Source organism: Vicia villosa, linkage group LG4 (assembly GCF_029867415.1).
Source record: "Vicia villosa cultivar HV-30 ecotype Madison, WI linkage group LG4, Vvil1.0, whole genome shotgun sequence".
Lineage (NCBI taxonomy): Eukaryota > Viridiplantae > Streptophyta > Magnoliopsida > Fabales > Fabaceae > Vicia > Vicia villosa.
Window position 1 is genome coordinate 151,322,328 of NC_081183.1, and position 22,345 is coordinate 151,344,672.

Genomic DNA, 22,345 nt, shown 5'->3' on the forward strand with positions numbered 1-22,345 from the left:
GTGCTGAAGTTGCATACTGAACCTTCTGAGTCAAAGCTTCTTAGCGCTGATTTGTGCATACTCTTTATATATATTTCCTGAAAAGGAAATTGCATAAGATTAGAGTACCACATTATCTTGAGCAAAATTCATATACATTGTTATCATCAAAACTAAGATTATTGATCAGAACAATTCTTGTTCTAACATCCTAGTCTACTTAGCTATGCAACATTTCTCACATAGCTGCTTTGGCAATTTTTTTTTTTTTTTGCATTTGTTGCACTTAAAGCTTTACTTTGTTGTTTGTAAAAGTCTCTCCAAAGAAAGTTGTACTTTGAAATCACTACAATCCAGATTTTATTACTTGCTCTTATATATTATTCATCGTGCTTATGTTTTCACTTATCATCATGTATGCCTTTATCATAGCTATGTTTAAGTAGTTTTCTTAAAGATTTAGGCTATGTTTGGGAGTTTGGAGGGGAGGGGAGGGGAAGGCTTCCGAAAACAAATTTTTAAAAAAATATAGAAAAATATTTGACATTTTTTGAAAAAATGATTTTGTTTAGAATGATAAAAGAGTCATTATCATTACAAAATTCTTAATTTTCAAAATAGTTTAACAACCTAAAAGATATTTGGATAATTTATATAAGCCCTCCAAAACCCTCCAAAACCCTCATTCAATACAATTTTTGAGTTCCCCCATTTTATGGGGTTTTTGGTGTTATGAATAAAACCAAACCCTCCAAAACCCTCCTACCCAAAATCCTTTTCTTATTTTCACTCAATTCTTCTTATTTTTTAAAGCCCTCCCCTCCCTTCCCCTCCAAACTCCCAAACATAGCCTTAGGGTCATAAAGACTATCAAAATGACATATTTCTCTATCGTAATGTGTTAATAACGAGAACCTTCTGCTTCTTTCAATTTTGTTTTAAACACATATTTTCTTTATAAAAGTATAATGTCTTGACATCAATTATATATATAAAGAGTATGATTGATGTCTGAATTGAAAATTTTAAACTATTAAATTGAGGGTTACAAAAATGTTTTGGAACTAACTAAAACCATGAAAGACAACTTCTAGAGAGATAAATTGAGGGTTAAATTGGAACATCCCTTGTTTTTCTTTTAGATGACCATTGCCTTCTTGGAAGTCAAATGTTGACATAAAAACTATCCCTTCCATCTCAAATTATTGTCAAAGTCGCTTTGACAAGTTTACGCAAAATAAAAAATATACTTAATGTTGTATAAAAAAGTGAACTTATAAATAATTTTACAATTTTTTTTATAAATGAAATAAGATGACATATAATTAAAAATATTTAATAATGTATTAATTATTAATTAATAAAATGACATATACTTAATGTTAACAGGTTAGTTCAATAATTTTTTTAAATAAAAAAAGATATATTGTCGAAAAATGACATAATTTATACAGAGAGAGTATTTAATATTAAAAGAAAATAATATTAACTTTGTCATTATTATTATTATTATTATTATTATTATTATTATTATTATTATTATTATTATTATTATTATTATTATTATTATTATTTATTATTATTATTATTTAATTTGAGAATCTGATGACAATAATATACAGAACTAAATCCAACTATTTATTTTCATCCATAATAGGCTTACAAAAACAAGGTATAAATAAATTCAACAAACTTTTGAAACCCTTTCTATAGGTGTAGTAAGATGCATAAAAAATTATGCTACCTAAATGTATGAATCCAGATATATAGATATATGTACAAAGAAGATGCACTACATATAATACAATCCTCTAATACGAACTCCACCTGATCTTCTATTTGGAGGAGGAGCAGGAGGTTCACCATTTCCAGGAAACTCCCACCTAACAATGTCACCATCCCATGCTGAACTTATCAGCATTGGATAGATTGGATGCCAACTGCAATCTCTTACAGGTGCTTCGTGATGATCAAGTTTCGCAACTTGTTCTCCACTCACCTATAAACAATGTGAAACTAAATTTTAATCTTCGAACCAATTGTAACAATGAGATCAGTAAGAACATTGGATTATAATCATAACTAGTTCTAAATTGCGCAGATGATTTGAAATTTATGAGGTGTTTTTACCAGGTCATATATATAGACAGACGCGTCACTAGATCCGGTGTAAATGTATTTTTGACCGGTGCTGCAAAAAGAAATACACGCGATGTGTTATTCGCAATTGCATTCTTCAAATCATCATATGACTAATATACCAGAGCAAGAATGTGCCGAAAATAAAAGTTACCTATATGACGGTGAGAAATAACAGCGAACTAGAGTACGCAACACTGAGTGGCCTTGATATGTTGCCAGTGACTGATCTTGGGGATGTCTTAAATTTCGTGCATATCTAGGATAGTCCATCCATCGGTAGTCCCACTCGTCATCTCCAAGGCCAAGACTGCTGGTTTAAGTGATGAGTATCATCATTGAGAAGGAAAAAAATAGACTATTCAATATATAAACCGAACAAAGTGAGGGATAAAAAAAGTTTTACTTCATGGCGGTATTAGAAGACATCTTCCTTATGTCCCATAATTTGGTACTTTGATCTTTTCCGTTAGAAATTAAATAGCGGCCATCTCCGCGACTATTAATGAATGTAATGCCTTCTAAATGTCCCGTTAAGATACCAGCTGGTTGTTCTTTTGAGACAAAGCAACGCCTATCCCACACCTGCATAGATCATAACATTAACAAATCACTTCTAAGCTTTGCCATCAACCGCTAGGAAAACACCAAGATTGGAATAATGACATGCATTAAATGAAAACATCAAACGTAAAACACGCATAACAAAGTCTCGTGTAGTTATAATGTGAAGCGTACCTTGCAGAAACTATCATCACTTCCAGAATATATGAGATGACCGGATTCATCGGCAAAGCATACAGTGTTAACATCAGACTGCAACATAAAAGTGGAACATCAGATATAATCCACTGTCTATAATGACAAATAAAACTCCAGTTGAAGTCGAAATGCCACTTTAAAGCGATGAACAAAAAGACCGACAATTATAATAAAGGGAACCAAAAGACTCTTTTGAGAAGATTCAGATCAATAATTCAAAAATGATGTATGCAAAATCAGTAACCAATTATAGGAAAATAATATATAATACCACGTGAGCAGGAATTCTAAGGCTTAGCTTATCTGCTCCAAGATCATATACACATATTGAACTATCACTAGTTCCGGCCACTAGCTCTCGCCCATCCGTTGAAAATTTGATAGAGAAAATACCAAATTCTTCACCATCATTACCAGAAGCGAAATTTAATCCATAATGAATTTCCTGCAATAAAAGAATGGTTTATGAATGTAAAGCAAACAATTATTTGTAGAGACACATAAAAACATACATAATATCGTAACCACAGCAACCCAATCATGACGATAAATTTGCTACCTAGTGGTTAATTTTTTTGTCAATTCCAAATTTAAAGGTGTTATATTAAGTATTATAGATTATTTATATGATATATTTGAATTGCAATTTGATAACTGAATAAAGGTGAGAAATTTCAAGCACATACGGTCACATTTGCTACTGACTCTGTTGTAGCCGATCCTGCATTGACAATATGGATAATCGGTGACATACTAGCATAAACCTGCAATAACAAATTAACAGATTGTCAAAATGCAAGAAGCTAAAAGAGACAAAGTAGTAAATGACAGCTCAAACATAGATGAATTCACGAGTCGAAGTTACAAGATATTGTCGATCAGGTGAAAGAGATGTATCAGTAATTGTCCACCGTAAGTTTCTAGCAGAGATGTCTTTCTTAACTTTCCAGTCCTTGTCAACATCATAGATCCTGATGTGACTTCCCTGTTTCGTAACAAATCACAAACAACAACAAACGAGGATTTAAAGACACTTTTGTCCCATAACTATAGTTTCACAAAAATACAAGACTTTCTTTTAACAAAATCATCTCCATATATAGCACCAACAATTCAGATTAAAGGTGTGTCTAATACAAGACTATATTTCACTTTTCAAATTATTATCAGTGTTGACGTGTCAGTGTCCCATGTCTACGATAGTGCTTCATGTTTCAGCTTCACTTCACACATAATTATACAAAACAATAACTACAATGACATTGATGATATCAATATTAACCTGAAATCCAGCTATAAAAAGAGAACCATCATCCGAAAACTGTGAAACATAAGCACGACTTCCCATCCGATCAACAATCCAAGGACCTTTGGTAGGCAAATAGCGGCTTAACATATGACATCCGTCGGCAGCCGAAAACTTCCCTCTTCCAGAATAATTACCTTCTCTACCAACCAACATTCTCACAGTTGATGCAGGTAATCTTCTCATCCTACCGGGAACAACACGACTCAAATTCTCATTTGGACTTGACCTGAGTTTTGTGATCTGTGAAATCTCATGAACAAGATAACTTGTCCCTTCTCCATAGATTCCACTGTCACTAGATTCATTACTCCCACTTCCATCATCCATACAGTCACTTGTATCTTTGTTCAAACGACTACTCATGATTTCTGTATTCTACAAAACTGCATAATATCATATCAAACAAACCCTTAGCCAAAGGAATTCTTAATCATATAAATACACACAAAAAAATGCAAAATAAGTTGACTTTTGATTGATGTAAGAAAAGGGTCGGTGAGAAAAAGAAGAAATCGAATAAATTGATGAAAAAGAAGAGAACTTCAATGGAACTATAAGAATGAAAAGCAAAATGAATAAAGGTGGGAATTGAAAGTGAATTGAGAAATGAAGAGAAAAAGAGGGGTTTAGAGATGAGTGAGTAATGAAACCTGTGATTGGAAAATGAAGACACGAGGATCTTGATTCAGTTGCATGAGTTTTCATCGACCAACATGTTTGTGATGGATTTAAGGAACGAAGATTGAAACACTATCGAGGATTGGATTTGTCAAAGACACTGCAGTGTGTGTTTTTGATTCGATAGGTCTCATTTGCATAAGTGCTATGCTAGTGTACACGTGGCGCAATTGATACACTGGGATTTTTTTATTTTTAAATTAATAACAAACCCGTGCGTTCACGGGTTCTGGTATGGGACACGCATTTATTTTAAATCCCCTTGATATTATAATATATTTATTATATAAAAATTAGTAAAACCAAAAAATTGGTCGGGTTTTATATTTGATAGAAAGCAGTTATGATATATATTTTTTAAGAGTAAATATCGAGTCAAAGAAAGTATTATTGATTACATGAAAAGGTAAAATAAGAAGTGTGCATATTAGATATTATGGCACAAATGTATCAATTATTATTATTAGATGAATCTAAATACATAGAGTAACTATAAAAAGTAAAAATTGTTAAAAAGTGGAAGTATATTATAAATGTAAAGATCTTATTATGATAAGATATAAGATGGAGAGGAAGACTAAAAAGTAAAAATTATTAAAAAGTGGAAGTATATTAAAAATGAATAGAAATTTATAATAAGAATAGTGCTCTTTGAGAATCAGCATTACCATAGCCATAAAAATATCAAATTAATATATTAGTAAAGCCGTTAAGAAACTGATTAAAAATATTTGTAAATAGACAATATATAGATGGAATAAACAATATAAAGCAATATAAAATTGGAATAAACAATATAAAGAAATAAAATAGGAAATAAATGTGAGTAATGGAATGGACGTTATATATCTACAATATTAAATCAATTTGGGAAACCTAAACTTTACTACTTGGAAAACGGGAATATTTAGAGGAAAGGGAAATATTAATCGCGCTGCCTCTTTCTCCGAGTCTTTGTGTTATAATCACTTGGAAAGGTTTTTTTTGTTGCAGATTGAAGCAACCGTTTCAAGCATCGCAAGTCATCGGAGATTCTCTGTGTCACAGAATGGAAGGAAGCTCACTCAAGCGATCCCCAGCAACCGTTTCAAGGTAAGATCTTCTTAAGTTGTTGTCGTCATTCCTTTGAAGCGTTGTCGCTATTATACGGTCGTAGATTCAAAGACACCACCTTAAACCAATCGTAATGCCAAAACGTTAAAGTAACTGACGATCTGTGTTTTTAGTTGTCCTTGCATGTAGTCGTAGTGGCCATAGGATTGTATTAATAGTTATTCATTTGCTTTTCATGCATGTATATGAACTCACTGCAACCGCGGAGCTGACATTAGAAAACTTATATGGTTTAATAATTTTATATGTAATGATTAAAGATGAGGAAGCGATTGATTAATAAAAAACTGTCTTTGTACAGAGATGAAGAAGCTCGTGTTGAAATCCAAAAGAGTTCGAAACGCACGCGGAGTTTTGTTCTCAAACAAATGTTGGCGGAGTTACGTGGTGTGAAAAAAGAAAGTATAGATGCGATTGAAGAAATCGAGGCATCGCAGGTGAAAAGAGAAGTAGTGGATGAGTAAGAACAACAGTGTGGATTGGCAAGACATGTTTTGGACCGTGAAAAGATTGCAGCAGGCGGTAAGAAAGGAAAAGGGAAACAACAGGCCCCAGTCATTGCTGTCGGGCATGGAAGAAAAACCTATCATGCAGCTGTGTACCGCGCATCCTTTCAACCCTCTGCAACCCGAAGGTATTTGTGTCTTGGTATTTAATTGTTATAACCAAATTTTTTAGTATAAAAGTTAAATTTTTGCTTAAACCTAGTCTGTAACTAAGCATTATGTATTTGTTGGGACATTGTGTGGCAGAAATAAATGTAATTCGAGGTCAGCCAAACAAAACGGAAAGGCAGTCGCCGTTGCAATGAGCAATGATGGCGGAAGAAGGCGGTTTGAAGGCAAGAGGAAAGCCTGTATACCTGGAACGGCTAGCATTGGTGAACGGCGAACCCGGCAAAAAAAGGATCACGTAGCAACCAACGTTGCAAGGTAAATATGTTGTAAAATATATTAGACATAGTCGTGTAAGAATTAATTAGTCGCTGAAGTAGTAGTTACAAAGGTAAAAAGGAGGACATTAAGCGACTGACATTTCGTATTGAATCGGTGTATGAATGGAGTGGCTCAGGGGCGGAGCCAAGGCCCAGCCAGCCCGGGCAGGCGCCCGGGCTCAACCCCTATTTTCTTTGTACTCCCCCCCAATTTCATAGTCAATTTTTAGATAAAATCAAGAGTAAAATTAGGGGCAAAATTATAAAATTAAGGTGTGAAAACTAAAACAGATGAATAATAAATGGTGTAAAGTTTTTGCCCAGGCTCTATAAATTTTCTGGCCCCGCCACTGGAGTGGCTGAATCATATTTGGAGAAGGTGAAAGGGAAGGGAAAAGTTGTCGGAAACAGTGTGGAAAAGTCGGCCATGAGGCAGAAAGACAAAGCCAAAGTCAAAGTTTCCCGCAGGGGTGTCAATCGTGCTAATTTTGTAAGGTTTAAATTTATTGTGTGTTGAATTAGCTGGTTTCATCAGTGCGATATGTTGATTACGACCGTTAAATTACAGTGTTTTAATGGATCATATTATTCTGTTGTGTTTAATTTATGTAGGAAATCCACAGCAGAATCATTGGCTGTCAAAGAGCAAAGCTGGACCAGGGTGGTTGACAATCCAATTAAGCTGAGAAACAATGTTCTGGTAAGTTACTATGCGACAGCTATCGTTAAATATAACAATGCTGCATAGAAAGTAGGCATCTAAAGTTCGAATTTGATGTTCTGTTTCAGCATATTCCAAGAGATGTTATTCGTGCATGTATATCTGGGAAGATTCCAAGAATAACCTTGATTGATCGCAACAATGATGTTCCGTACTAATGCGAGATGATCAAGAGGGCAGACACTGTTGATAGGTACTTATGCGGTGGATGGTCGGACTTTTGTAAAGACCGCAACCTTCAGAAGGGAGACACATTGCGGTTCTGCATTAGATATCCTCTGGTGGATTCGATCTTGGTGGTCGTAGAGCGTGGAAAAGCATAGTGACTGACCTGTTAAGACATATGACGTGTGGTGTGTCGTAGACAAAGTATTATTTATGAATGTGTTATTTATAATTTTTCTGGACAGATGTAGCAATGTTTTGGTAGTTAGCATTGTTGGGATCCCTTTCATTTTCAAATGGTGGTTATTTTGTTGTGTTGACCGTATTAATCAAATGGTTTGTAACAAATTCTGTCAATGGCATAATGAGTTATTACGTTATTACGTTTTTCACCACCTGTTTGCAATCCAAAACAGAAAACAAAGCTTTATTATATGTTCACCTATTAAGGGTAGTTCTAATTGATTAATGCTTATGCTATCATTGGGTTTGCTACAATTAGATTGTTTTACTATTTTTTTCAGTATTTGATGGTTGTTCAATGCTTATCAATTGATGCCTTATTGAAAGAGCCTATCTATTTATCATATGCAATATCGTGAAAAAATATATAACAGCTAATTATAACTTTAAAAAAAAGGAATTGGGCCCAGCCAAATAGACGAATTAAATTTTTGGCACAAAAACTATAGAAAGGCAATACTGGAAATTTAGCAGAGGACATGTATGCCAAGATACAATAATAATAGATAAAAACAAAGGAGAAGACATAAATAAATAATCTTTATTGCAAAAACAATTTGTAACAATAAAGTATAGTTATAAATCGGTCCGCATACCGGAAATGGATAATAAAACTTTTATTTCTCTATAGATAACTATTTTTATATAATTAAATTTTTGTTGTCGTCTAATATTTTAATTGTGAGTCTAAGTTGTGAATAAAACTATAATACAATAAATAGAGAATAATAAAACAAAAAAATATAATTCAAGAAATAAAAAGAAAAAATACGCTTTATTTTTTTCCAGAATAACCTTTTTATGTATACTTAAAATATTTAGGTTGGTATGTATTTGTGGTTATTAAATTGAAAAAAGTATTATAAAACTGACATGTTTTTAGAATGAAATGAATTTATTTTTAAAATAGTTAGTAACATGGGCCTTGATAAGAATCAGTGCAATGTTAATGTCCCTTAAGCCCAAGAATAAGTAGGGTAAAGCAAAAGGAAGCTTCTCCTTGGACACGAACTCACGGATATTGTGACAGTGTTAGGGAAAACCCATATAATTGTTTGTAAACCTAAAAAGTTGGTCTACATCCGATTCCGAAAACATGATTCCTCAACCAAACTTCGGCGAATTTCCAGTCGATGTTTATCAATATCTGAGCGAAACGGCCACAGGGATAACAAATAGTTTGGATGATAGAAGAGCTACAGTCGACATACACCGGTTGAAAAAATGTGAAGGACCCATCGAATCTTCGTCCAAGCGAAAGGGAAAAGAGAAGGTATTCCAAACTTCAAGTTCTTTTGCCACGGTGCTTTCGACCGGAAAAAAAGGGTAAGTACATACAAATAGGTTTCTTACCGTATATATCAATCTCTTAGTTAAAATAGATTGATAGTAGGAACAAACTGAAATTGATAATGATTTACCATAGGATGAGTATCGACGTTTGGATGTTGCATTTTAAACGATTTCCATCTAATGTCGTCTCGTACCACTATTGAAATTCTCTGATCATTGAGTTTGTCTTATAAACCTGTTGTTATTATATGAATAAATCTGAAAAGTAAGCTACAAAAAAAGTATTAGTAGAGATTGTTTAAAATGTGATTTTATATGTTTAAGTTCTGATAAGGTAATTGTTGACAAACAATCGAAGGACATATGGGATGACCTTGAGGTTAGGGAAGTTGATCTTGGTCCAGTTGGTAGGAGAATTGTCTGGCAAAGGAAGATCAAGTCTAGCAGAGTTGCAAGAAGGAATGTCCTTGTAAGTCATATAGTCTAATCATACATTGAAATCAACTACTTTTGTGCGTATGCAGCAACTCCCTCAGAAGGTTGTTCGAGAGCATCTCATGGTCGGCCATGAGTCAATTGTTTTATATGATTCAGATCGTAGAAAGTCCTACAATTGTGTTTTGCACATGGCAAAACGTAAAACATTCACGGAGCGTTATATATGCAAGGAATGGTATACGTTTGTAAGGAACCGGAAGATAAAAGTTGGTGACAGGATTGGATTCAGTTTGAGACTCCCTGACTGTGACCAATTGCTGGTTACAGTGAAGCGCAAAAAGTCTTCAAATTGAAACATTATGCTCTTGTCCTCCGCAATCTTTGACGAAGACGTCCATTTTGTAACTGTTATGCGTGTTTTATATTAGGCAGTTGTAGGACTGTATTAGTTTTGATAAGTCAGGTTGTGATGAAAAACGTTAAACTTTGATGTAGTTGTATCCAAACTGTGTCCCATGGTGAAATGTTGAAGTTTAACAACATTTGAATGGGTTATGATGTAAGATTAAACTATATAACCTTTTTCTATATGCAAGTATGATGTTAGAGTATATCTTATAGTATGTGTAACACATGCATAACTCAAAAAGTCATATTCCAATTCGTTGTATATGTTTAACACATCTTATGAAAAAGCACATTGAATCTCATTATTAAAATTAAAACTGTTTTTTAGTAAGTCCAATACATTGGCATGTGAAAATTAAAAGCATTATTGGTCAACAGGGTGAAACGAAAATACAAAATATAAAATAAGTATATTAAAAGGTGGGTCCTTGAATAAAACAAAGAAGCAGGTGTAACTTTATAATGCATGTGAAAATTATATGGTATTGAAGATAAGTATGAAACATAGATGTTAACATGTGATGTTTGGAAGTGCCATATTTTTGGAAGTATTCAAACTGTGCACATGTGACTGAGGAATATATTCCTTTCTTTGGATGCATAAGGACAAAAGAATCTCTGCATAAGTATTCTTTTTTGGTGGTAAGGCGTGAAACTTGCATGTTTCATTGCAGTGAGTTTGATAAATAAATAGACCACAATGTATGCCCACAAACATAGTGAAACCTCATAGAGTCATATACCATCACCTCTCCAACTTCATCATTTCTTGCTTCTCAGATTGTGTAGATAATTTTCGAAATGGATCTATGCGGAATTCTCAAACACTCAGAAATGAAAGATTACTTTCTGATCGCAAAGATATCGTCACAGGTTTAGTTTGTGTTTTTGGTTAAATTAATTTGTTTTCAAGATAGTTATAGATATACATTTGTATTGTTTAATCAAAACCACACATGCAAGTGTATTATTTGATAACATATTGTGTTTGTATTTGAAATTTGTAGTCATACCCAGAGATTCAACTGTCATTTGTGAAAAACAGCGGAGATGAAATTTCTAAATGTTGGACCATAATGAATAACCAAGGTGTACACCATGAACTGATTTATAACCAAATTGAAATGCATCCGCTCGTTCTAAGTGGATGGCCTTGTATGGAATCGTATTACAATCTACCCTCGGAGGTAGTTTTGACGATTGGATATTATGGTAAGACCCCAAGATGAGGAGGTGAGACCCCAAGATTTACCGTGTTTTCATAGCAGAAACGTGTTTTTCAAAGACATATATTTTTTCGACGTAGATCTCCATCCGTTCAGTGTTGATATTCCAAAATTAGTTGAGTTGTTTCTCTATTTTGTATTTTCAAAGTTATCTGTCCACTACCATGTAAAATGAATCACTTATTGTAAATTTTTCTGTAGAAATTGCAGGAGGATTTTGCAACCTTCCTTAGAGATTATGCATATGAATACATTGTGCTGTGCGGTGACAACGGGAAGAATAAATTCATGTCTACCTTAAAAATTGAAGATCCTCGCCGCACAAAGATAGGATATGGATGGGATGAATTTTGCAAGTCCAACAACTTCAAATGCGGAGATAGGATCCGATTTAGGTTAGATGTTACTTCCTTGGACAAAACTTGTTATGTGTATTTAATTGCATGAGTGTAAGAAAATGAGAACTAAAAAACATGGTCTTATGCTACTGATGCTACTTTATGAATGGATATTTCAATTAAGAAGTTATATATTTAAATTTGCTATGTATATTAAGTCTTTATGGTAATCCAATAAGAGAGACTGGATCACCTTAATATAGTGTGCAAAGATAAGTTACAGTAGCTTAGAAGTTTGTTTCCCTTACAATCTACAACATCAAAGAACTTTCATATATTAGAGTAGACATACCACTCAAAAAAACGTGAAAATACATGGTGGCCATTTTGTCCAGTGGATTCCTGGTGTATATTTGCATGGGTGGGGAGTTCCTATCAGTGTATTCCCGGGGTACATTAAGCACGTGTTCTGCATAAAATATTTCACACAATTAGCACCATAGATGATATAAGCGTAAACATAAAATCAAAGCTAAATTAAGCTTTGAATTACCTTATATGTTGTGGAAAACCTCTTTATACACAATATTTGTAGTAGTAGACTTTAACTTATCGATTTCGTCGTACACTAAAATTTCGATTCCTTGCTTCGTTGTTACCCTTGATAGTGCCACGTAGATTTGGCCATGAGTAAATACGTCTCTTGGCAAATAAAGTCTTACTGTGTCCAGAGATTGTCCTTGAGATTTATTGATCGTCATCGCATATGAGACAATTATTGCAAATTGACGCCGTTTGAGTTTGAAGGGCCAAGGAGACTGCGAGGGAGACATATCCATTCGAGGGATGTAGACCAAGTTTCCACAACACTTTCCCGCCATTATTTTCGCCTCGATGACATGGTTTCCCATCTTAGTTATCATTACCCCAGTACCGTTACACATACCCTCCAACTGATCTATGTTACGCATAAGCATAACAGGTGTTCCTACCTTCAACCTAATGAGGTGGTTAGGTAAACCTGAAGTAGTTAGCGAACTGAGAAACTTAGGTGTGAGTATATCGACTACATTGGTGTCGTGAATTTAAGACCTGTCGACAGTATTTGAGTTGTAGTAATCCTTGGTGACCCCTAAATATCATAGAAATCTGGATGTTAGTGAGTGTAATACATGAAAAATACATTTTGAAGGTATAGGAATAATATGACAACCTGGCATCAGATCAAGGACGTGATTGTTGATTTGATCAATAACTTCCAATGTAGAAGCAAGTATCGCCTTACTTTTGAGGTAGTCGTTAGACTGGTAATTTTCGCTAAAATCAGGATAAGTACTATTAACGATGGCAACGATTGGGTCTGTGTAATCTGTGATCAAAAGTTCTGGTGGCAGCTGAATGTCGGCAAATCCATCATTTGGCTCAGAAAGTTTGCCTTCACCAATTTGCAACAGCCACTTTGAGAAGTCGGCAATTTCCTTCTTTTCAACTTCATTTGGCCCGGATTGGAGTCGCATGTTTTGTGTTAAAGTTAAAACTTCAACTGACCGCCATATGTAAGAAGCATTTATGGCAGAATGCACGATATCGGAACGGCTCCCTCTAGGAACAATGGGCAAAATCTGTCTAAAATCACCACCGAAAACAACTACCTTTCCACCAAAGATTTCCTTCGAATTACTGTACGTAGACATGACGTCCTTCAAAGTTCGATCAAGTGCTTCAAAAGAATGTTTGTGTGCCATTGGTGCTTCATCCCATATAATAAGCTTTGTCTGTCGTAAAAGGTCTGCAACGTCATCATCATAGTCAATCTTGCATGTTGAATTCTCCATTGTTGGCACATGTATCTTGAATTTAGAATGTGCAGTTCTACCACCGGGCAACAATAAAGAAGCTATTCCACTCGTTGCCACGGCAAGACATATATCATGTTTGGACCTCAATGCACTTGCAAGTGTTCGCCACATGTAAGTTTTACCGGTCCCACCGTAACCATGTAGGAAGTACACAACACCCTTTTGAGCGCGAACAGACGCCATAATTTTTTCAAATATTGACCTTTGCTCATCTACAATGTATGGCAGGAACATTTAATTAGCAGACTGATATAAAATGAGTGGCAAGTGATATAATTGTATTCAAAACGAACCTGTCAGAGCATTAAAAAGTGACGTGAATTGGGTTCTCATTGTAGGCACATCATAACTCCGTTCATCATAAATCAGCCTATTCCCTAATTGTTGTAGAACGTATCCATCAGGATATGGAATTGGTTTAAAGTCGGTGAGGCTTCTTCGATTTGCTTGCAGTATTTTTTCAATTTCCGTTAATGTCAAATTCTTCAACTGCTCTTCTGTGAGCACCAAAACTGTCCCAATTGATAATACAAAACAAAATGTTCAATGAAATACTTGTTGTATCTATATAATTAAAATTCCAGTTCCACTCGTTGAGAAGTGAAACACCTGCAGAATTATAAGCATATCTAAAGTACAAATTTTGAGCAGATGACAACTGTGTTAGACAATAATACACCTAAAAGAAATGACAATATTTTGTAAAGTGGTAGGCTTCACTGTAAATGCTACAAAAGGTGATAAAAGAGATGCAAACAATTAATTATGTATCTGGTCAGGGTTAACCCCATTAAGTAATAAAGTTATGTTAGTTCATAATTGGGTAAAACCTGTATTATGAACTAACTGTCTCTTCTGATGCAGCAGACCATCAGATAGTAGACTCCATGTCTCGTTCCAAACATGAGCAGGCCTATTAACAGCGTTGGACAAAAGCATTACTACAAAAAGCTTACGGAGAAAATGATCCGAACCCCATTCACTCGCCTCACGTATTGCCCCAATGTATTCTCGGTCATCTTCTAGGAATCCCATTGCAAAGCAGGCATCCCTAAAAGTATCAAATTGCGTGTCACCAACTTTGTGAATTTCTTCATAAGTTAAGGGTCCCTTAACCACCGTCAACATCAGTCGCAAGTAAAACAACTCTCCAGTTGTTGGGGGAACCCAAATTAAACGACCAATGGTGAAGCCCTTTTTCCGCGGTTTCCATGTTCTGCTCTTTTTCTCGTAAACAAATTTAGACACAAATTGACCATATGTCAGTGACCTTGCCTCCTCGTATTTCCCGTTAGCAACAAACCAAGCAGTAAACATAGACTCCGTTACACTTGCTTTTTCCAAAATATTTTCCATTCTTGCGTGATCGGAGTAGTAAACCGCTTGTTACCTACTAAATGATAATACATACGTTCAACCGACGGTTTCCTGCCATGAATGTTGAAGGAATAAATCCTCCAACACGCCTCACTCGGGGAGACATATCTACAATCCAGATACTGTTTGATTTCATCAACAGGCTCTTTGTCGTTTCCCGATCCGTTGTTAGAAGTTGAAATTGTTGTTGCGATTCTATCAAATCCCTTGTGAATATATTTGAATAGATATTTGATTAATGTAATTTGGTTACACCACTCCATGTTAATATGTGTATGATATTTTAATAGGAATCTTGTATTGTAGGTACAACATGTCGATTGTCCAAAGAAACACCATTTTTTTGGATGACATGGGAATTAGACCGTCTTCTGTAGAGGGGATAGCCATCTGCATCAACAACAGTATCTTCTTGGAAACGCTTCGGGAAGAATTTCGAGCATTTTCGGTTTTTCATGCAGGGTGAATTCATCCGCGCTGCACCGCAAGGACCGTGGATCATGTGGGCCGAGACCAATTTGTACAATGTTGGATGTACATTTGGGTCCGGAATTTCAGATGAAATGATTTTATCTATATCTGCTGGTGTTGGATATTTGTTCTGAGGGTGTAAAAAATCAATATGTGAGCATGTGGCAATCCTCGTTTTTGAAACTCAATTGTGTACATAACTGTAACGAAACAACAGATGCTAAATTAGTTGGCATTGTAAATAAACCAAGTAGTGTGCATATTCAAATAAACAGTAGTCTGAAAGAAGTATTACATGCAATAACCTTCCCGAGCACGTGGCGTTTCGTTATATCAGTCATGAGTTCGTCAAACTTGATTTTGAATACTTTGGTTATGAGATCAGGTCTATCATGTGGCTTTAAGTTAGTGCCGGACAAAGCACGTTCTATCTCCGGCCAAGCAGGATTACAAGTAAACGTAACAAACAAATCTGGGAAGCCTAATTGACTTGAAATGGCCATACCATCAAAATATAACTGATCCATGTACCTCTTGCTCCCGACAAAAGTGAATGGCAAAACCACCCTTTTTCCTCGCTTTGGTGCTGAATTCGATTGAGTGTCGTTAGTTTGATCGTTCAATTTATTATATTTTCCAACTCGTAACTTGGATTGGTTGGTCCTCAACCAATTGAGACGTTCAGACTCCATCATAGCAAATCCATCAACCAAAAACTGTTGAAAAAGCCGTCATGAGTGAAGCAACGTCATTGCCTCTGATTTTCGCTCCTGCAACTGGAAACACAGCCAATCTTTGATGGATTGACGATTTTTCCTAGTAACCTCAGACTCATGCTCATACCTGTGCAATATATTTTTCCTATATCCATCCTCCCCATAAACAAAAATGAGAGGGTATTGGTAGGCTAAGTAGGCAGGATGAAATTCAGTTATTTGTTGCAAATGGCCATCGCGTGCATGGATGATGATGTCTCTCAGTGTTGTAGGATCGATGTCTCCAACAATCAGAGAAGCCACTTCTGACACAGTAGGCGTATTGTATACACGACCATCTTCAGCCCTATCACTGATCAATCGTATCTTCAAGTCTAAGAATGCATTTCCTCTCAAAAGATCTCTTGCCATTCGAAATGCCTTTGCAAGAGGATTGCATTCGTCCAACATATCCTTTAAGTCACGAACAATATCCCTGCTGAGAGCATCATTGTCCTTGCAAAAACGTGTTATTGTTACTACATTGCAAGTGATATAAAGTTGGTCATATGCTATTTTCAGAATGAGAGCAATTACTTGAAACATTTCATTCTGTTATTGACTTCATTGTCGGTGTCAAATATATATAGTTGAGCATATTGGGGATCATTTCCAGCTTCCGGCATCAACGTCCCAATTCAATGACATGTTTGACCGTGCAGGCGTAAAGTAGGTGGTCCTCCTCCATCAGCAACGGTGTTGTCAAATTTCATACCAGGAGAAGTAAATGAAAACATGGCGTTGTAAGTGCGAAGGTTGCTTTGGTAGTTTTTACTCTCTGGACTTGTTCCACTATGCAGAAGATGTTGCAGCAATGGTGGGGGATGTTGAAGTAACGGCAATACAACTTTTCCACTCCTACAACACCGGTGGAACTTAGGAACAATTGTATGCCTTGATTTGTCTTTGCGTTCCTAATACCACATGGAGGCATGACAAAATGGGCAATCCCAAACTCGATCTCCTATGTCTGAGTAATCTGTACCGACAATTAGTAATATGTCAAATACAGATATATGTAAATTTAAATATAGACAATCAATGAGACATAGAGCATACGTTCTAAAAGTGAGTCCACATGATCATCATTCTGAATGCTTTGATCATCATCAGAAGAAGAACATCCCAAGTTTATGTCATCTTTGAAGTTAGGGTCTGTATCATCTGTGAAATTAGCCGCTCAGTCAATACGCGCTGTTACATTGAGTGTGTTGTTGCATGCATTGGAAGTAGAAGCATAGTCAGTGTTGGAAGTATGGGGAATGGTTTGGTTAAAAGTTGCCAGTAGGTTATTGGCAGCAGTGGGAATTGTTCTCCTCCTTTTTTGAGGCAATTGTCGATGTAAATGTGTATCGGAGGGTGCAGTGCTAATATGGTTAGATAGGTTGGCTGAAAGAGGGATCCGGTGATATGATTTCGGTGTTTGAGTGGTGCTTACAACAGTTTGTTTGATTAAGGGGAAATTTTCTTTGTTTGGGTGAATAGAAACATTGTTCCTGTTGGACATTGTTTGGGTGATTTGAAGATTGCTCTGATTCAAGGCCAGAAGAAAAAGCAATTCCAGGTGATAAATGGCTTGGACCCATGGAACTACAACAGCTTTGTGCATGTGTTTGGTTATGCATGGGGGATGAAATTGGTTGTAGCATGACAGTTTGTGCTTTCCCTGTCAAATTTTTACGCAAGCGTCGCCGATGAGCTAATATTAATTTTCTCCGTCGTCTAACAATTTTTGCAGTAGCATTAGTTGATGAAGTAGAGCTGGATTCCATGGTTGAAGAAGCAAGCCAAAACTGTGATATATAAGACTTAGTGAAACTACTTTAGAAATAGCCTGAAAATGCAGGCATGTCCAAGGAGGAGCTAAGAGAAGATAATTCTAATGCTGCAATTCTCTATGTTAGTTCAAAAGTTGCATGGTGTTGTGAAAGAGTAATAAAAAAAAGAGGGTAATTTGAAATTTTAAAGTTTCCCGCAAAATTCATTAGCCATTATAATATGTTTTGAAAAAATTGTTTGTACTGTTTGAGGGACATTCAAACAATAATATTAAATAAAGTATATCAGCTGCCAACTCTCTTTTCACGCAACAATAAGTAGTAAGTTGGAGTGATGTTGTGCTGTGAAGATTCATTGGAAAGGGAAAAAGTAGGTGACCTGACAACTAAGTTGTGTGTAGGATGCGGCAATATCCAAACATAGGAATGATACTACAAAAAGCATGTGAATTTTTTGTTGACAGTTTTGAAAAGGTGATGTTGAGTTGTTTAAAAGATTACTCCACAAAACTCTATGAAAGTATATATCTAATATATAAATATATGTAAAAGGTTCTGATAGTGTTATTTATTTATGTTTAATTATTATTAGTTAAAGTTGAAAGTGATTTCGAATAATTCAGAGTGCCATATTAGAATAGATAATATGATTTGTTAGTTAAGTTATACTAAATTAAAAGGTAAAAACTAAATTGAAAAATGCAGTTTGTGTCATATATATATATATATATATATATATATATATATATATATATATATATATATATATATATATGTGGTATGCATTTTGTTGAGTTAAATTTTCAACTGTCTCTGATTATATAAGATCACTTGCTATTAACATGAAAACTGGGTGACATATAATAAGCAACCAAACTGAAAGGTTAAAATAAAAAAAGAAAGAAAAACGTGAAAAGGGTACAAAGTTAAAACACATTGTTACTGTTTACGAAAGAAAATCTTCATTGAACCAAAATGGAATATCCAATATAAAATGCTACAATTAGCATGTGTAACCTTAGTAACAGATATGGATTTAGAAGGGAAATATAATGCTTTAAATATTCAGGACCAAAAATTACATCAGACATGCAAAGATAAAGTCATCAGTGAACCAAAATGAAATATCCAAAAGACTCCTAATATGATATAGTACTGAGTAGCCAAAACAGATACGTTATGCTTGCATTGTTTTATGCGTGTAGGAGTACGACTACTTGTTGTTCTCCAACTTGATGATCTTCTTCAATTTGGTCGAAGATAGTTCACCGTCACATACACATGTCGACTCGCTGGAACCACCATGACTCTGCCTTTTTGCGGTGGGAGTTAGAAGCTCTGGGTTGTGTTTGGATGTTATCTCTAAGTCCTGTAAACATAACATAAAAAATAAGTTATGAACATGTATAGGACAACAACTTCTCTAACAATACATGCTTTGGTTTTTGAAATTGAATAACGTTGGAACGTCACAATCATCTGCAGCATCAGTTTTGGCTTCATCGACGCTTTCTTTAATCTGCAAAATACAAACAGAAGATGCGAATTGTTTTTAAAAATCATTATCACACAACAGAATTAGCAATATATATGCATTTATAAAGAATAGTATTGGAGCATATACCTGCAGTGGGAGTGGTGTTACAGATGGTTCAGAATTCCCGACCTTGAACGTATAAACATAATTAGTTTTTTTGTATCAACATAGATGATGTAAATACTAAGAAAATGCGAGTTGTGAGTTCAGTGATACCTGAGTATCCGCCCAAGGAGCCTTCAATTGTTTTACAAACTCATCATCTTTAAAGAACATTATAACTGAGGCGCTGTCCCAACTGGGCTGCCATTTAACCCTCAAAGCAAGATCCAAGTCCAACATAGCATCAAGATCTAATGGGAATTCTAATGGATCTGTGATACCAACCTACAAAAAACAAATATAACATGTTATTAATGCTCAGCTAGAACAGCCTAATACTATAGATATAAATGCTGTAAGACGTAAAAGACCTTTATCATTGTATCCCGCATATGAGTAGCAGAGACGTGTAAGATTTCGGTACATTCTCTATCCCAGAAAATGAATTTGCAAGAAGTATGCAAATAGAAACCTTCCACTTCAATCTTATATCTATTTTTGGTTTATTGGATTAGATACAAATGTTAAAAAACCATAATAATAAGCATCAATAGAGAGGTGGTATGAATCAAAGACAAAGGTCCCAAACGGATTGTACTTATAGATCTCCGCCTCAGTAAAATGTCCATTATCACATTTGTACGGAGGTTTGTCACCGCGAACTGATTTTGTTCATTCATGGCAGCACTGGTAGTACCATCCGTGGGAAGACGCAATGAGTTTTCTTGTTTTTGCAACAGTAGCACAAAAAGTAATCTGCATGAAAAATGAATATGTATTTTAGGAAAACATACACATCCTCAAATTGCTTCAATGATATAATTCAAATTTGCGTAACGGTACCTCGCGGATTTTCTTCATCTCACTAAGTGGTACAGCAATAGCCCCTTTCAGCAACTTCTGCAGATGACTTTATCCAACATTATCATTTGTCGATGTGCGGGAGTATTGTTGAGACTGAGAGGTTAGTTGCGTGGAAACAACACGCAACGATTCCTTTGGGAAACTGCATGAGGAAATTAGAATCAATATTGCACATGAGAGGAATCAAAAATGAGATGACTTTAAATACAAATATAGCATGGAAGCAACCTGTTAAGGAAGTCCTTGACACTCGGCAAATCTGCATTGATAAGGAGCTTGGTAACATGGAATGTGTTGGTAACGAAGAGAGGGTATTGGCCTACAATAAAAATTGACAATACAAACAAATTACGTGACAGAAGCAAAATTAACAATGCACTCAATGCACGTGAATGTCGCATATTAAAATTTCTACGATAAAATAACATACCAGCTTCTTTAACTTTTGCATACTGAATCAAAATAACAATCGGCCCAGTTGTCGCAGCTTTGTCCTCGTTAAACTTAAAAAACTGTTTGGCATAGTCCTCCCAGAGGGTGCAATTTATGGTGTTGTTGCTGGAATAGATGAAAAATGGGCTCATTATAAGACATGAAACAGATGAATAATGGCCAAAAGAAGATTCCAAAAGAAGATGGTTGAACGACATACCTTGCATCTCTCAGTAGCAAATTAGCCTGATATTTTTTTCCGCCAATTTGCGTCTGTTGATACCCAACACTGTCGAGCATACCAATAACATCTGATGGATTGTTGAAAACGAAGAACATAAGTAATTGAGCTACTATATAATGCAAAAGAAAATGTTATCGCGATGTAGTGTTACCAATGAGTACATTCTTCTGAAAGTTTCCGTTAATGATGTCAGGGAAACTGGTGAAGGGGCGTGGTTTGGGGGGTATGTCATGTTTGTCAACATCACCAACAGCAGTTCCTCCAGTAAATTTCACCAAGAACTTGTGGGAGCTTGGTTTGAAAACTAAGTTATTAGGCTGCACCGAAAAATTTGACACAGTATAGGTGCGGTTCACCTCAAACTTCTCATTGTATGCGGCCATGCATGCAGTTGGAACAACCACGTGGATATCACAACCCTGGAAATATACAAAAGGTTAAATGCAGAACACAACCTCATACATGGAAATATCATAGATTATGTAACATAGTTTCAAAACATGAAAAACATGAACATCATAAATATAGAAACACAATATGTTGTAACATTATAGGCAAAAGATGTAAAAGATTAACAGCATTTATAATGTAACGAAAAGGAACACATGCTTCAAAACCATAAAAAAGGAACAGATATTGGAAACAATATAACCATGAAACAACAGCAACGGTAAAAACAAAATGTTCAAAAGGTAAAGATTGAAGACGCAAAACACAATATAGACGACAACATATGAACAATCACACACACTAACAGAAGTTACAAAACCATGTGAACAATCACACGCACAAACAGATTATTCACTTACCTCTTTGTTTTGGAAGATCATCTCAAAGTGCTCCTTGTTGTTGGAGACTACCTTCCATTTATGGGCAACTCTCACTGCCACTTTCCACAACTCCTTGGTGTCGTTGATGTCCATAATTTTTTCCATTGGACGAGCCATGCAGAGGTTGAAGATAGAAGATGGAGAGATTGAAGATGGATGAAGATGGAAGATGGCGCAGATTTCAGAACGGGAGTGAGATGGAGAAATAGCAAAAAGATTGAGGTAGATAGAAAGAGAGTAATAAAACCTAATGAAAAGACTTTGAGAAAGAGTTTGAGTATGGCAGAGATTATAATTGTGTTTTCCAAGAAATATAGGAATATAAAATTATTATATTCGAAAATTTTGTA

At 35.3% G+C, this 22,345-nt stretch overlaps 3 protein-coding genes across 5 annotated transcripts; all 3 read right to left on the bottom strand.

The window, feature by feature from the left end:
• Positions 1 to 1,596: 1,596 nt before the first annotated feature.
• LOC131599951 (LEC14B homolog) lies at positions 1,597 to 4,997 on the bottom strand. 2 transcript variants are annotated; one of them, XM_058872187.1, is made up of 10 exons: positions 4,840 to 4,997; positions 4,163 to 4,572; positions 3,746 to 3,865; positions 3,567 to 3,644; positions 3,152 to 3,325; positions 2,857 to 2,934; positions 2,525 to 2,703; positions 2,273 to 2,428; positions 2,110 to 2,170; positions 1,597 to 1,978 (listed from the first exon to the last, which is right to left on the bottom strand). In XM_058872187.1, the coding sequence occupies exons 2-10, from the start codon at positions 4,550 to 4,552 to the stop codon at positions 1,772 to 1,774; spliced, it is 1,443 nt and encodes a 480-aa protein (XP_058728170.1). In that variant the 5' UTR covers positions 4,553 to 4,572; positions 4,840 to 4,997; the 3' UTR covers positions 1,597 to 1,771. The 2 variants fall into 2 exon arrangements, with proteins under 2 accessions (XP_058728170.1, XP_058728169.1); XM_058872186.1 differs by having other exon boundaries at positions 2,273 to 2,431.
• Positions 4,998 to 12,300: 7,303 nt separating this feature from the next.
• On the bottom strand, positions 12,301 to 14,961 carry LOC131598081 (ATP-dependent DNA helicase pfh1-like). Its single transcript, XM_058870717.1, has 5 exons — positions 14,436 to 14,961; positions 14,161 to 14,214; positions 13,899 to 14,117; positions 12,960 to 13,817; positions 12,301 to 12,767 (listed from the first exon to the last, which is right to left on the bottom strand). Exons 1-5 carry the CDS (start codon positions 14,959 to 14,961, stop codon positions 12,301 to 12,303), a joined length of 2,124 nt encoding a protein of 707 aa, XP_058726700.1.
• Positions 14,962 to 18,951: 3,990 nt separating this feature from the next.
• Positions 18,952 to 21,054, bottom strand: LOC131599952 (uncharacterized). Of its 2 annotated transcripts, XM_058872189.1 has the most exons (8): positions 20,920 to 21,054; positions 20,718 to 20,808; positions 20,469 to 20,631; positions 20,224 to 20,381; positions 19,997 to 20,117; positions 19,740 to 19,910; positions 19,611 to 19,652; positions 18,952 to 19,505 (listed from the first exon to the last, which is right to left on the bottom strand). In XM_058872189.1, exons 5-8 carry the CDS (start codon positions 20,015 to 20,017, stop codon positions 19,410 to 19,412), a joined length of 330 nt encoding a protein of 109 aa, XP_058728172.1. In that variant the 5' UTR covers positions 20,018 to 20,117; positions 20,224 to 20,381; positions 20,469 to 20,631; positions 20,718 to 20,808; positions 20,920 to 21,054; the 3' UTR covers positions 18,952 to 19,409. The 2 variants fall into 2 exon arrangements, 1 of the variants encoding a protein (XP_058728172.1); XR_009282954.1 differs by lacking the exon at positions 19,611 to 19,652 and having other exon boundaries at positions 19,997 to 20,381.
• Positions 21,055 to 22,345: the final 1,291 nt, after the last annotated feature.